Raw genomic sequence first — 15,495 nt, 5'->3', positions numbered from 1 at the left:
TTCGCCCCGTCCAGTTCGACCCTTCAATCAACATCTCTACTTGCAGCCCAGGGGCTTGGTACTCTGTCAACATGCTCAGCATCTCCCAACCCAGCAAGATCATATGTGTGAGGCTTCCAAGGAGATAGGGCGTGTGAGACGCAAAAAAAGTTGTATTTTCTGGGGAATCCGTATCAACACACCCATCGAGCAAACTCTGACTAATTCCGAGCCCCGTGGATTTGATGGTGGGTTGGCTTCCATGTGAAAATCCGCTTCAATCCTACAGCCAAGACTTCTGCAAGATGCGATCCCCGACGGCAGATATTCGGTCTCCGAGCTGGGGTGCTGCCACATTTCCAGCGTTGCAGGCACGTTCTCGCTAGTTGCTTGGCTGCAGGTCTTATTCGCCGGTTCGAGTATGCCGTCGCGAGTGCTCCTCTTGGGGCCTTCATCATTCACCACTTAGATCTCAGTGGCTCTATTATTATTTTCCTCACTCGACAATCCCTTCCTTTTGATCGACATGCCCGAGCCTATTACAGGTCTCAGCTTGTCAACTCATACCCGCTTTCAAGAGCTCTACCTGCCGCTGGATCAGATGAACCTGTCACTTCTCCCTATTATGCAGGAACATTCTATAGCCAAGCGAACTGTAGCATCGCTTAGCTATCTTGGTTAATATCGGGCTTGGGCTCTCCCGAACTGCGAAGGGGGATATAAGCTACGGCATGCCCAGCCAAAGCTCTTTGTCCGAGTCCAGTGGGTTTTCGGCTTGAGCGTCGCCAGTTTCTATTTAGGAGATCTCTTCACCCGATCAACTCGGTCAAGCGGAGACGTGCCACTTCTCTAGCAAGAATGAAGTTGTCTGTTTTGCTGGTCGCTCTCGCGCCAGTAGCGACTATAGCTGCCCCGCAGAAGTCTGCCGATGACTGGATCACCACCATATGGGATGACTTCAAGAATGCGGTAGACTGCTTCAGCTGTCAGGTAGAGTGACCAATGATACGACTCGACAACTATTCTGCTGAACTAACGATGATCTGCTCATATAGGCTCTCCTCGGTGGTCTCAAGCTTGTCTCCGGCCTTGGGGAATCCTTCATGGAGGATGTTATTACCGGTGTCTGCTCCGTCAGTGGTGTAAGTTTTATCTTCTGTTTATCTACTGGATCAGTAAATTGATACAAGATAGGCCGAAGACAGCGATGTGTGCGCTGGCGTCATTGCGAATGAAGGCCCCTCTGTATATTACTCGTTGAAGAACCTTAAACTGGGCTCCCATACGGCCAAAACATTCTGCGCCACCTTGGTCGGTCTATGCGAGTTTCCCAAAGTCCGTCCGTACGATATCTCCTTTCCTTCGCCAAAGCCACCAACCACCCGGCCCCCACCAAGTGGTAAAGCTCCGATAAAGGTTGTGCACTTTAGTGATACTCACGTCGACCTCTCCTACGAAGAGGGATCCAACTATGAGTGCTCAAAACCAATCTGCTGCCGTGCATATACCGAGAAGGACGCCCCGGGAAACACCACTTCGCCATGCGGACCCTGGGGAAACTCCAAGTGTGACCCACCGCATCGCCTACAAGAGAGCATGATGGGCGCCATTGCAGGTATTGATCCAGCCTTCTCGATATACACTGGAGATGTAGTGGCCCACGACGTCTGGCTCGTCAATAAAACGGAAGTACTGCAAGACTTGAACGCGACCTACGGCTCCATGGAGAACAATCTAGGGCTGGTATATGCCGCTCTGGGTAACCATGACGCTGCCCCTCTGAACCTATTCCCATCCGACAAGGTTCCAAGCCAGTATAATCCGCAATGGGCCTACGATGCTCTCGCAGAAGATTGGCTCACCTTAACTGGCATTCCTTCCGTTGAAAAGGCCAGGGAATATGGCTCTTACTCTGCCGTGCACCCCGGAAGCAAACTGCGAATTATCTCCTACAACAGCATCTTCTACTACAAGTACAATTTCTTCTCTTATACCGAGCCAATGGAGTTCGACCCAAACAACCAGCTGGACTGGCTGATTGCACAACTGCAAGAAGCCGAAGACGCGAAGCAGCGCGTTTGGCTTATCTCGCACATTCCAACTGGCAACTCGGACCATTTCCGCGACCACTCTCATTACTTCGACCAGATTATTCAACGGTACGATGCGACTATTGCCGCGCTCTTCTTTGGTCACACCCACACAGATGAGTTTCAGATCTCGTACTCGAATTACAAGAATCGAAATTGGGACACGGCGACCGCAATGGGCTACGTCGCGCCTTCAATGACACCTACCTCTGGCCCTCCTTCATTCCGGGTCTACGAGATCGACCCTGTTACCTTCGGCGTTATGGATTTTACGCAGTATATTGCCAACATCACTGATCCCTCCCTCCAGACGGAACCCGAGTGGAAGCCCTACTACTCTGCCAAGGCAGACTACGGATCAAAGCTCTCCCCAGCCGTCAAAGACCCCCAAGTCGAGCTCACGCCGGGGTTTTGGCATAATGTCACCGTGGCTATGGAGAAGGATACTACCGTTTTCCAAGACTTTTGGAGTAGACGGACTCGCGGGTTTAATGTGCCGGATTGTACTGGTGATTGCATCAGTAACGAGATTTGTGCCCTTCGCGGTGCCGATGCTCAGTACTCGTGTTATAAACAAGCCCCTGGCTTCAGCTTTGAGAAACGAGATGGGTCGGGTGTGTCGTATCTTTCGGAGGATAGTTTCCAACAGCCGGAGTGTAACCATGCGGGGATGGCGCCTCTTTTCGCGAAGATTTCGCATCGGGCAAAGCTTGCGAGGGAGAGAGGGGAGTAAAGCTTGTGTTATTGGGGTGTCAATCTAATGGTCGCTCTTCCATACTCAGGAGAGAGTTATGTTTTGTTTGATTCAAGTTTCGACCGCCTAATCTAGTTCAGATTACCTCAAGCATCAACATTGGATCGCAGTCCATGGGTCAGAATAAATCATATAACCTTGCAAGTAAAAAAATCGATCAAGTCCGCTGAGGGTCAAGCACCCAGATAGCTATACTTACTGACCACCGTGGGGCACTGTCTTCAAAGGCATGGATTTGATCATCTAACAAATCACACTATCTACCTCTACGTGGATCAGATGGTCCATGAACCGAAATGAGACTCTGGTCTATTTTGATTCACTTCGATCCTGGCCCTACCGTGGCATTTCAACGACTCCTCCCTGAAGGAACCCTAGAAGAATTGACTGGTGAGATCGGGTCTAATATTTGGCCATGGAGGAAGTGGATTTTCGATCCAAAAGTTCACTCGAGGGTAGTCCTGCCGAGAACCTTGAAACCCGAATTTACTCGACTAGAAATAGAGAGAAATTTTCTTGTGAACTCAGTCAAGAAAGAATTTCTTGTTTCATTCTTCGAAGGCGGTTTTAAATCCACAACCTTGGAAGCCGTCGATTTATGACCTCTTGTCTATCTTGCTCATTCTAGCCTATCCCTTTTTATCCTAGTGTCAGACGATCCCAGCTCAAGGAAAATCTCACTCTCTTTTTCAAAATAACACAGCCATGTTTCTTTATCCAGACTTGGCTCAGATACCCGAGGTATCCATTCAACATCATTCTTCAAAGGATACTCGCACGTAATTGAAATTTGGAAGCTCTCTGCTGCCATGACGATAATCTCCTTTCTTTGTTCGAATAATTTATAAAAAGACTCAACATCCTGCCCCAAATCCAATTTCTAATCGCGAAGTCTCACTCATCTCCAAGAATCCACTATCTGGAATTTCCCAAGCTAGGGCCTTTGGCCGCTACTTTCTCTCTTAGCCGCCGATATAGTCAACGCTGGCCTGGAAGTATATTTCAATATATAAATCACGTCTTTCTCTATACTTCACTCGCTAAATGGCGCTAGAGACAATGCGGCTGCACAGCAATAGCGTGGCTACCATGTCCTACACGTATTATTAATTCGGAATTTTAAGATAGAATAGGCCCGAAAGCAAGGGCATTCTGAAATATGTGAAACTAGAATCGATATTACGCAGCCTAATTATGAAAAAAAAAAACATTTTCTCTTCGAACCCGAACATTGAGCGGGACACGCTCGAATATTACCCGAAACGGCCAAGCGTAAACTCAACCCACAAAAGCCCCATCTCAGAGAAGCCGTTCGGCATCCCTACTCCGTACTTGTGCCTGCAATTAGTTCTTACGAGTAAATTTTATTTGCAGATGCCAGAGGGAGCAGAGCTAGATTTCCATGAAGCTCGGGTACTTTGTTAGATCACCCGTGAACGCAAAAGATGCAAGAATAATTTTTCTTATGGCATCCTTGGCCACGGGTAACAATGATTGTTGATGCAGTTATGAGGTCAATGAACCAGAATTGCAACTTATATTTCCGGTCTCGCTGTGGCCCAATCAAGCAATAAAATAGCGAAACCACCTAGGCATGGCCTTAAATCAATTATATCGGATCAACAATCTTATAGCTTCGTTCGCAACCACTACTCCGCTTTGCTGCCTAGCCTTGGTGTCCAGAACCGGTAGCTATTGAGCGTTGCAAGCTCGGTCTGAAGACTCGATCGGCCTTGCAGAAGCTCCTGTCTCCTTCACAAGAAACTATAAATTCCCAGCGTCATAGCCATCTTGAACCATCAATCCCAGTAAGACATTTTCTTCCTAAACTATCTACGTTTATCATCTATCACTCCCACGCCCATCATGCGTCTCCTTTGTCTAACTTACGCCCTATTTGCCGCTTGCATATTGGAAGTAGAAGCTTCAAATTGCTCTCCGTTTCCTTCCTCGGTGATCGAATTCTCTTCCGGGTTCAAACAGCCAGATCCACCCTTGATCAAAGCGGAATATGGGACAAGCTTTATCCAACACAAATGGTAAGTCGCAAGAAGTGATATTCGCTCTATCTTGCTAATGGAACCCCAGGAATCAGAATATGTCGCACATTACGACTGGCTTCATCGAAAATTCTCCATCGCAGCTTATTGTCCGTGTTGATGAAGCTTTCAATGGCACCTTGGCATCGTCCGTCTTTAACTACGCCAATTCTACGAAAGAAGGTCTCGTGGACAACACGCTTACCAGTTACGATAAGCTCGGAAAGTCAACCGTGTGGAGGGAATTCGTGAACTCGAATTTTCCTCTATTTCCTGAAAGTCTTCTCATCGAAAATGACGCTGTTTTTGGCGGGCTGGTTGATCGGCAACTCAATGATGGACCCGTGGCAACGGTGAGTAATTCAAAACCCGGAATTCGTTTATTAAAAACCAATATATATATGAAGCTGATATTTTACGCCATTAGTGGAACATTATGTACCAGGGGGCAATCCCTGTCACAGTCTATGTGAACAGCTGCAACATCATGGTTGGGTACGACTATTTTTCTCCAGGACTCCGTACTAGGGTCATTACAGAATACTTCAACATTCAGGTCTAGCCCCGGAGGTATCCCGGGGAACTTGAATGTTCCTTAAATCTGATCGCACCATTGGGTCAAATCTTGTGTGGTAGTAGTAAAGTTCTTTGCTGAAAGCTTGAAGTGATCCGAACCACCACCTCCGGGCGTTGTCAGGAATTTACTTCATGCCATAAAATCAAATAGAAGACTCTGAGTACAACTTCAAACACTCTCAATAAATGCTTGATAAAAATGAAAGGTCGATTCGAACTTGAAATTGAACTCGAAGCTCCAAGGTTTTGACAGAAAACTTCCACTATTTTCACCTATTTCCAAGGTTCTTATTCCCCTCAAATTAAATACCCTTAATGCATAATATTTCTGCATTTACATCAAGCCATGTTTTCTTTAAGCTCCACAGTATACTCACCAGGTGGATCCACAATTCCAAGTGGCTGTGCTGGCCAATGTTGGAGCCCGGCCAAGGAATAGTGTCACATGATTAGAAACCGTCCCAACCCTGAGATTTGTCTTCATCCTTTTGCATATTTCTAGAAATCCAATGATGACAGAACCTCCGTACGTGGCGCCGACCAAAGCGAAGAATCGTGCCATCGGGCCTCTCGACAAACGTAGAAGCACAAGGCGCTGTCGGTCGTGTGCTAAGCTTCGGGTAAAGGTTCAAACATTTCTCATTCCGCTTAAAGAACCAGCTTGCTTATTCATGAGTAGTGCGAGGGGGGGCCGTCATGTCAAAGATGCATTAGGACACAAACTTCCTGCGAGCCGCAAAAAGTCCAGCAGGCGTCGATTCGATTTATCCATGCCCCTACGCACGGTTTACTTTCTGCGCCTCCTATGCAAGTACGAAGACGTGATGACGACATATACATGGACCATTTCGCATATTTCCTTCAGCAATGTGATTTTGGCAAAGAATTTTCTGCCAGTACAGATGACATGATGGCAATGATCAGTCGCTATTCACTACTTTCGAATATCGCAGTCGCAATCGGCGCTTTGGATTCCAGTAGAAAGGGGTCTATCAAATCATTCAGTGGGACCGAATCGCCTCGACATATTGCATTTAAAAGGTGTGGCATGTCATTAAAAAGTCTTGATGCGGAAATTTCAACGACGAACTCAGTCTTCAGAGAAGATTTATTTTGGAGTACATTTCTCCATGGACTTTTCGAAGTATGTGAATAGTAGTACTAGTAGTATTCATTCATGCTCACTATATCGACCACCTATGCTAAGAATTTCCATAGCTGATCGCTGAAAATTCCGGTGATTCATTCGCAACACATATGACCTATGGCCTATCGAGAATGATTCTTCTAATACAACCAAAGGATCTGCTTTCAACGCCCACAAAGGCCCTGGTTAATGTTTTCTGGCTTCTTGAAGCCAACAGATTAATCATTTACGGAGATAATACCCTGGTTTCTCCGGGAGAATACCTATCACGGGATGAATCGCCAACTGCGATGAAATATATGATTATACTAATGGTACAAGCTGCCACATTTGCTCGAAGGTGAGCCAACTCTAACCAGATTTTAGACACCACTAACATCTCCAGGCTCTTCACAAAACTCGAGGACACCCCCGAATATTTTAGATGCCTTGACCCTGGCTTGGACTGTCTCGCACAAGAAGGAGTCGACATAAGAGAAGCTATACTCAACTGCGAAGTGATCAACAGCTCAGAGGAAACACCGACAGACCCTTATACACGCTTGGCAGTCATCATCCGTGGCGCGTTGCTTCTATACCATTGTCGGAATTTCACTTTCTATTCGTGCTGGGAAATGCGCAGGATTCCTCAAATTGATCAATGCGAGATTGATGAGCAGGTGGCCATGATTCTGTCGCAGGCACAAATACTTTTGACGAAAACACAAATCCCCGGCGTTTTGTTGTTGTTCCCATTGCGGATGGCCGGAACACACGTTATATCCAGTACCCTGCAGGGGAAAATACTAGATATCCTTTATCAAATCCGTCGCAAAGGATTTGTTATCTCAGATAGAATCCAGGGCGATTTGCAAGAGTTTTGGCATCATGAATGGTCCACAGTGCAGTCAGGTTTAAGGGAAACTTGAATCTAGTGTGGACCTCGGGATGTGGATTCTCGCACTGGCAGCCCTGGAGACTTCGGAGAGATACCTACTAGGTACCAAAACCGCCCGGGCGTTAACTACTTAGGTACCTAGTATCTACTACTAGTACTACTGTTTCAAGGTCCACGGTTTCAATTTGAAGTTGTAGCTTTAAATTTCACCCTGCCCAGGTGATACCGTGACCTGGGTATATTCATGGACGTTCTCTCGGGCGCTAATCAGTAGTAGACTCTACCTACCAACTACTAGCTAAGCTTTAAACACTTGAATCATTGAGAATTTTCGAGTCCGAGATCCGGGCGATTTTGTCTTTTCGGCTTTTATTCCACCCTTTTAATGAAAGTTAAGGCTACCCGTATGCGATAAGAGAATGCATCTTAACATCCACAACGTACTACTAGTAGTAGATTCTATCTAACTCCAATCTTGGAAGGTTTATCTGCCTAGCCCCCCGGAGCTGCCTAGCAAATTTCACGAATATTAGTAAATTCGGGGTATCCACCAACCCTCATACAGTTAGTATGCATTCAGATGTGGGGGCCAGATCGTAGCCGATTCTTTAGGCCCATTTCTCAACCAATTTATAACGATGACTCCATCCCCGGGCCGCAACTCACAAAAAAGTACCTGAAATCATAATGGCGAAATCACCGCTCTCCAGTTTTCCCAATGAACTCCTTCATCTTGTCATAAAGCATATTGATTTTCCTTCGCGTTCCGCACTCGCACGGACATGCCGTTCGCTGCACACCATAACAACCCCATACCTCTACGGCTCCGCATATCTCCAAAAAGGCCAGGTCGACGAGTTTGTGCGCACGATTTCCGAGAATGAGCGATATGCGAACTTCGTCCATGATGTCAAAGTGGTGACTAATAATACGCATGGACCGACGCTGCGAGGAACACAAACCAGCATTTCCCCATGTCGTATTGTTCCGTGTCTCGATAGACTCCCAAACCTCCAGAGCCTCGCATTGACCGGGGGCTACTGGATGTGGGACACTGATGATAATGGCTCCAAACCAAATGGAGAAAAATGGGACACTCTTGAAAAGGCTCTGTGGAATTATCTCCAAAGGGCATCATTGGAAGAACCCATCGGTAGCAGGGTGTCCCTGAACCTGCGGTCACGTACGTCTGCCTGATACTATTGAAAGGAATCTACGGAAATCCCCAAACAAAGAAAGCTAATAACGATTGGCCCAAATATAGTCACAATGGATCGGATAGAAATGAATGGCCAGGGAGCGGCTCTTAATTACTCCTATGCTTTCGTCATCCCGCAACTCCATCATCTGACGTTACGAGGTTTCCAGCTATTTCATGAGGATATCGAAGTCGATGCTGAATTCGAAAGGACAACAGAGCTCAAGTCTCTGCGAATCGAAAGATCCTTTGTCAGCTTCGGCGCTTTGGCATCGGCGTTGCGTGCTCCGCGCGCATTGCAGTATCTTGGTATCTCGCATGCGGAGGATTACCAATACCACGAGATGCATTTGGTAGATGCCAATAATAAAACCATGCAAGAATTTATGGACACACTGCTGCTGCATCGCGAGTCGTTGGAGGGGATCAAACTTGTACATGAAGAAATTTTTCGAAATCGGAATGGTGTTAACAACCGTCCCCCCCAAGGTCAACGATGTGTGGTTCTTGCCCTATGCTAAGCAGTTGCCAAAGCTGGAGCGCTGGGAAGGATGCGATGCCAGTTCAATGCGTTTATTCCTTGGACTGTGACCTTTATTCGGAAGAGGAGGGGGCAGCGCCCGAAGAGGTTGCTATAGGTTCATGAATATAGAAATCAATTCTATGCGTTCAAGAGTTGATTAAAGTTCGAAGAAGGATGGGCACCTACCACTCTAGGTAGGTATAGAAAATATTAAACCTGGAGATTGGATGTAGTATGTCTACTAGAGGCTCCTCGGTAACTTCACTTAAATCGCGCCCAATGGAATAACCAAAAGAATAACGAAAGGAAAGACGACCACCGCCTTAGTCCACTCGCACGAACTGCCGCAGTACTGTTTCAAGCTATCCACATAGTACCGATCAGGATCATGCCAGTGCTTTACTAAAGGCCAGAATAGGGTCAATTGTACCTTTGGTCATTGAAATTCTAACAAGTATTTTCATCGCCGAATGTGGGGATTGAAGTGAAGGAAACCTGACCATTCCTGCCACCAATGGCCAGTAGATTTCCCTTCAATGCCAACCACGGGTCCCGGGACTTGGACAGAATCTGAGATAATCTGGTAGTTGTAAAAGTTAAGCCTTCTACTATAAGTCATGTCTACTAGTAAGTGATATAGTACCTATGTCACAAATCAAAACAAAAGACACAAGAGGTATAAAGTCTACGAGATATGCCCAAAAGCAATGCAATAAAAAGGAAATCCATTAACAACGCTAACCGGAAGACAGAAAACAAAGCAACTCAAAGCCTTTACACAAGAGAAAAGCAAATGAAAAATAAGGATATCACAATACTCGTCCAACCCATCCAACCCATCCAACCCATCCAACCCATCCAACCAGCCAATTCAATCCAAGGAAATTACCCAAGTGTCATGTATGAAGGTAATTTCCCCGCCAAACCCATCTCCAACCACCACACATATCATCAAATCACATCTTCTCACCTCACTGCCCACCAGTACTAGGCTGACGTTTACTCAAAAAGCTCCTCCGGGGCAACTTCCTCGAATCGGGACTCTCAGACCCATCCTCCAACCCAGCCCCAGTAGTCGAATGACTAGTCGTAGGCCTCAAACTCGCCGCGCCAGCCTCAGCAGAGACAAAATTCGACCGAAGCGTAACAGTCCCCTCACCAACTGGGAATGCCTTCTCAACATTCTCCTCAGAGCCCTGATTAGCCACGAAATAAGGCGCGTCGCCAAGGACAGTGTCCGAGCCGAAAGTCGCGTGGTCCACGACCCGAATTTGGTACTGCGTGTCGGCGGTTGTGTGGGTGATTTTGAAGGTCTCCTGGTACTGGATGATACCGGAGGACGTCTTCACGGCCTTGGTCTTGAATTCCTTGCTGCCTTTGCCGATTTGCGCTTTGATAATTACGCGGACGTGGGCGTTGCCCGGGAAGCCTGTTGCGTTGGCGACTGTGATGTTTGCAGTGCCTGTGTCGGCGCCAGCACCACTGGCGCCGATGATGCTGAGACGGTCGCCGAAGGCGGATGCTGTGCTGCGGTTGCGGCTGTGTTCTTTTTGGGGCGTTGAGGGGGTCGGCGAGTGGGTGCCGTTGGCTTGATTGTCTGTGAGGGCGGCGGCGGGGCTGAGGCCGCGCTCGGTGGGGGTTTCGTCTTCGTCGATGTTGCTGTTTATGATTGAGGCGTCGTCGTCACCTTTGTCTTTGTGGCTGATTCGGGACATGAGGCCGTGTTTCAGGAAAGATGCACCACGGACAACGTTGCCGCCGACGAAGCCTACGCCCTTGACGGGGGCGCCGACGATCTTGCCGGGACAGCGAAGGTACCGGAGAAGGTGGAGGAGCCTTGGCGGGAGCGCACGACGTAGCTTGGCTTGAAGAGAAGGTTAAGGTGGATGGCGCCGGATTTGCCGTTCAGGGGAAGGTGCACGTCAGCTGGCTCGAAGGGGGTCAGGCTTTCGAGATCAATGGGTGCAGCACCGAGGAAATCAGCCTTGTCACCAAAGTCCCAGTCGTACACGTCCACGTGGAAGTCGGCGCCGATGCGGCTCTTGATTGGGGTCTCGAAGTATTCGTTCCAGGCGGGGTGGAGGGTCTTCTTCTGGACCTTGGTCTTGTAAACAACCTCGCCGTCATCGCCAATACGGAACTTGCAGTACGGATCACTGAAGCCGTTGCGGTCGGCTGAGGGAAGGTCCGCGGCATCCATAACCTTGACGCGAAGGGTTCCCATGTTGTTGATACTCTCCTTGGGGTCAAGCTTCATCTGAACAGGGATATACCGGGCGCTAACAGTGATCTTGCTGGACTCGCCATTTGTAGCGGGAAGAACAAGCTCGGTGGGGTTGTACTGGTGGAAATTAGCATGAGGATCGGCAGATGGCGATACAAGTGTTGTTGAATGGAGAAACTTACCAGGATGCGCTGAAGGGTGGGAAGAGTATCACCGGTCAACTTAGCAACAGTGTGCTCCTCGCTTGAATCCTTCGGGTCGTCCTTGTTGACTAGGCGCAGGGTAATCTTCGAGAACTCGAGCTCACGAACGAAAGCCTCGCCGATGTCCGAGGAAGTGAGGGTATTGGAGTGGATCTTAGGAGAGACATAGGCAGGGAACATATAGTCATCCATAACAACTTCCAGCTGCACATTGGAATGCGCAAGCTTGCCCTCGTGGAACTTGAAGACAATAAAACCGGACTCGTAGGTGGCAAGATCTTCCGCGGCAATATAAGTCTTGGGGATGGTCTTGATCGAACGGACGGACGCGGTCTCCGATGTAGTTGTGGCGGGTCGAGAGTTGTTTGTCTCAATACTGGGACGGCCGTTGGCAGTCGCTTCACCATTGGTTGCGGCACCGTTGGTTGCAGCCCCGTTGGACTTGGAAGCCTTGGAGTCCACGCTTGCAGACTTCGAGTGCATGCTTTTGCGGATCGGCGTACCGGGGGTATCGAGGTTAGCAACGTCCTCACCCTCTGCGGCTTCCTCCTCAACCTCATCTTCGGGGTTGACGACGGGCACGGCAGGGAAGAAAGAGACAGTGTAGTTGATGTGGCCCTTCACAGCACCCTTGCCAATACGCAGGCCGCTGTTGATGAGCTGCTTCTCGTCGTCAATCTCATACTCGCCCGCAGTCTCAGTCTCGCGAACAAAGTCGGAGGCCTTGAGCTCTGCCCAGCCAAGACTGCGGTCCTTGTTGATGGTCTCCTCGTCCATGACCTCAATCGAGAGCTTCTCGCGAGGACTGCGGATGGGAACGTACACAACCTCGTCCCAGTTGGGGTTCAGGTTGTTGCGGAAGGTCACAGTGCGACCACGGGTGATACCCGAAAGCAAAATACGAGCGTAGGGATCCGACTTGCCCATGGCCTCCAGATTGCGAAGATCGGTGGCATTCTTGAAGTGGAAACGCATAACACCAATGGGATCGACGTATCCAGCACCTCCCGCAACGGCGCCGAGGGCAACGGGCTTCCACTGCAGTTGCAGCTTGACACGTCCGCCATTAGCACCGTGCAGGTGGAACCAATCCTTGCCCTGCTCCATCATCTTGATCATGTCGTTCATCTTGATCTGGTAGCGGCCAATGATAGGGTCTGCCATGAGATCGCGGTCATCCTTGATGATAAGACCCAGGCGAGCGGTCTTGCGATCAGTAACGAGGAACTCCTTCGCAGCGTCCTGGAAGATAGGGTTGTTGGTTCGCTTCAGCTTCTTGGTGATGTGAATTTCCTTTCCGTTCAGAAGCAGCACACCGTAGGGGTTCAGCTTGCCGACTAGACTCTTGCTACCATCAAGATCCTTGGCCTGCTCAACGGTAAACTGAGCAATACCAGTGTTCACCTCTGGGGGAGGCTCCGTCTCTCCGGACTCGAGCTTGCGACCCTCCAAAACGGGGAAAAATCGGATATCAGCCTGAACAGCACCCCGGTGGCGACCGCTGGCCGTAACCTCCAGGTAGATACCTTCGTGCATGGGCTCTTGCTCAAGCTTATCCAATCCAAAGGAGGCAGTACCAAGTTCCTTGTCCTTGCGAAACTCGTTCCAATCGTAGGGAGTAATGGTGAGGGCATCAGTGAAAGAAGTGATAATGACGTAGATAGTCTCGTTCCAGCGCGGACTGTCGGTATCGCGGACGGTCTTGGTGCGACCCAATTCCTTGCGGTTGTTCAACGAGACGACGGCATATGGGTCGGGGGTACCGGAGAAGGCGTCGGGGTTCTTCAGTTGCTGAGCACCGTGCAGCGTAACCGCAACAACACCAATGGCCTGGTCGACGGGGTTTCCTGCCAGCATCTTGGCGATTTCGATGGGGAAAACGTTGGGGTCGTACATCATGGGCTGGAGGTTGTTGTGGATTTGCTCCTTAATGAAGTTTTCGAGGCCAGGAATGAAGTTGATATCGAATCCAAGGTGGTCACCACCGAGGGGCTTGCAAACATAGTCGAGTTCGGGCTTGCTCAAGAAGCAGACATCAACACGTTGGATGTGGGGGAAGGGAATCTGCAGCTTGACCTTGACGCGCATCAAACCGGAGCAAGCCATGTCCTCAACAATAACGTCCAGACCTTTGCTGACAAGACCCTTTCCGAGACGGACTTCGAGGACAATCTTAGGGTTGATCTTGTCCTTCAATTGGCGAGCAGTCAAATCCATCACATCGTTGGGAGTGAAGCTGAACTTCCAGTCCATAATGACGGTATCAGGCTCAGTCTTGGGGTAAGTCTTGACGTGCTCCAAACGCGGGGGCTTCGTACCCAAAACAAATGTCTTCAGGCGCAAGCTGTCGAGGAAAGCGGGGGTCGAGGTGCTCAGAACCTGATCAACCGAGTTGATGATGGTATCGCAGAGAACAGGAGCATAGATGGGCCAGAATTTCACCAGGAAGCTGTTGATCCACTCGAGACTCTCATTATCGGTCTCGAGACGAGCCTTAGACATCTCGCGACTGATATCGTCGCGGAAATTGCGGCGCACTCGACGAATCGAGGTACGGTAGTAGGTGCTGCAAGCAGCCATCACCATCAGCACCCAGCCAATACCGCCGCCCAAGGCCGCGATCAACCAGGAGCTCAGACAGGCGAAGACGATGATTCCGGCATTGTGATACCAATCGCCGAAGAACTTTTCGGGGAGTCGGCCCTCAAGAAAAGTCTGGTGGTCGAGTAGTGTGCCCTCGGCCTCTTCCTCCTCTGTTCGCTCCTGGTGGAACTTGGGTTCCCAGCCGGTGCGATCGCGCGCCCAACGCATGTCCTCGTCGGCGCCGGGTTTGCCGTCGGTGGCATTGGCGTCTTCGGCGATCAGTGCGGTCGCGGATTTTGGGGGTGGAAGGTCATAATCTGCTTTCCCGACATCCTAGGAGAGGTGAGTAAGCCGAACGTGGGGGAGTGGCCTAGTGCAGGATGATGGTGTGGGTAACTCACTCTGTCTGTAATTACTGAGATTCCCTTGGGCTTTTTATCGTGATGGAATCCGGGTGGTACTCGCTGTGTGTGTGTTAGCGTGTGCGCGCACGCGATAGGAGCAACTGGGGGCGAGCTGGAAGGGAGCTTGCGAAGCTCCCCAGGTTGAACGTACAGCTTCGGCGGCGGCAGCCTTGTCTTCTGGAGAGGCGTCCGGGTCGAATTGATATGCAGCGGAGCCAGCTTTGCGCGACTCTTCGACTAGCGTCTGCTCGACAGTGTCGGGGTTGACCTTGGACTCGGGGTCTTGTTGCAGCTCGGTTGCGGCCTGGATAACCCCCTCCTCCCTCAGCTCGGTCTTCTCCGCCTCCAGAGACGCCATGGCGCCGGTCGGATCAAATTTGTTAGTACAGGCGAGAGGGCGAGATGGTGATGAGGTCGTAGCCTGGAGAGAATGTGGTGGTTAGGGGACTATGTAGGCTTCGAGGTTCCCATGGGCTGATGGTGGGACGAAAGGCAATCGGACCAATCCGATGGAAGAATGCGATACCAAATCCGGGGATTGGAATGTGAGGGTAGAGAGAGGCAGAGAAATAGAGATTGGCGCTTACAATGGCGGGCTCGGGAGAAGCCCTAGGGTGGATGACGGGGAAAGTGGTCGTGAAATGGCGAGAGGAGAAGAGAGAAGGTTGGTAGTGCCTGGGGGAAGAAAGAGGGGGGGAAGCCAATTGGAAATCCCCAGCCGCTTGCGTCAAGTTGTACTGAGTTGGGGTGGCTGTATTACTGATACGAGAATAGTACTACAGCGTATCAGCCGAGTACCTATTAATTGAGTAGTACTAGTATAGATAGAATAAATTAATTTAATCAGAAAACTAGTATTACCTGCCCTGTACGGAGTAAGCGAACTTGAATGTAATTG

General features: G+C 49.5%; 5 protein-coding genes across 5 annotated transcripts; 4 read left to right on the top strand and 1 right to left on the bottom strand.

Annotated features, from left to right (window-relative positions):
- Positions 1–837: 837 nt before the first annotated feature.
- Positions 838–2,802, top strand: N7533_003520 (sphingomyelin phosphodiesterase; the record flags this gene model as incomplete). Its single annotated transcript, XM_057100170.1, has 3 exons — positions 838–969; positions 1,035–1,121; positions 1,174–2,802. The coding sequence occupies 3 exons, from the start codon at positions 838–840 to the stop codon at positions 2,800–2,802; spliced, it is 1,848 nt and encodes a 615-aa protein (XP_056962858.1).
- A 1,887-nt stretch (positions 2,803–4,689) lies between these two features.
- On the top strand, positions 4,690–5,424 carry N7533_003519 (uncharacterized protein; the record flags this gene model as incomplete). The annotated part of the gene is made up of 3 exons (XM_057100169.1): positions 4,690–4,862; positions 4,912–5,215; positions 5,290–5,424. The coding sequence occupies 3 exons, from the start codon at positions 4,690–4,692 to the stop codon at positions 5,422–5,424; spliced, it is 612 nt and encodes a 203-aa protein (XP_056962857.1).
- Positions 5,425–6,896: 1,472 nt separating this feature from the next.
- N7533_003518 (uncharacterized protein) lies at positions 6,897–7,493 on the top strand (the record flags this gene model as incomplete). The annotated part of the gene is made up of 2 exons (XM_057100168.1): positions 6,897–6,925; positions 6,971–7,493. 2 exons carry the CDS (start codon positions 6,897–6,899, stop codon positions 7,491–7,493), a joined length of 552 nt encoding a protein of 183 aa, XP_056962856.1.
- Positions 7,494–8,149: 656 nt separating this feature from the next.
- On the top strand, positions 8,150–9,251 carry N7533_003517 (uncharacterized protein; the record flags this gene model as incomplete). The annotated part of the gene is made up of 3 exons (XM_057100167.1): positions 8,150–8,645; positions 8,727–9,094; positions 9,150–9,251. 3 exons carry the CDS (start codon positions 8,150–8,152, stop codon positions 9,249–9,251), a joined length of 966 nt encoding a protein of 321 aa, XP_056962855.1.
- A 903-nt stretch (positions 9,252–10,154) lies between these two features.
- Positions 10,155–14,955, bottom strand: N7533_003516 (uncharacterized protein; the record flags this gene model as incomplete). The annotated part of the gene is made up of 5 exons (XM_057100166.1): positions 10,155–10,979; positions 11,036–11,524; positions 11,590–14,526; positions 14,595–14,657; positions 14,749–14,955. 5 exons carry the CDS (start codon positions 14,953–14,955, stop codon positions 10,155–10,157), a joined length of 4,521 nt encoding a protein of 1,506 aa, XP_056962854.1.
- Positions 14,956–15,495: the final 540 nt, after the last annotated feature.

Source organism: Penicillium manginii (assembly GCF_028828005.1).
Source record: "Penicillium manginii strain IBT 31320 chromosome Unknown utg000003l:1.0-959480.0:1.0-959601.0, whole genome shotgun sequence".
NCBI lineage: Eukaryota > Fungi > Ascomycota > Eurotiomycetes > Eurotiales > Aspergillaceae > Penicillium > Penicillium manginii.
Note: the sequence above shows the minus strand (reverse complement) of the source record. Positions and strands in the feature narration are given on the sequence as shown.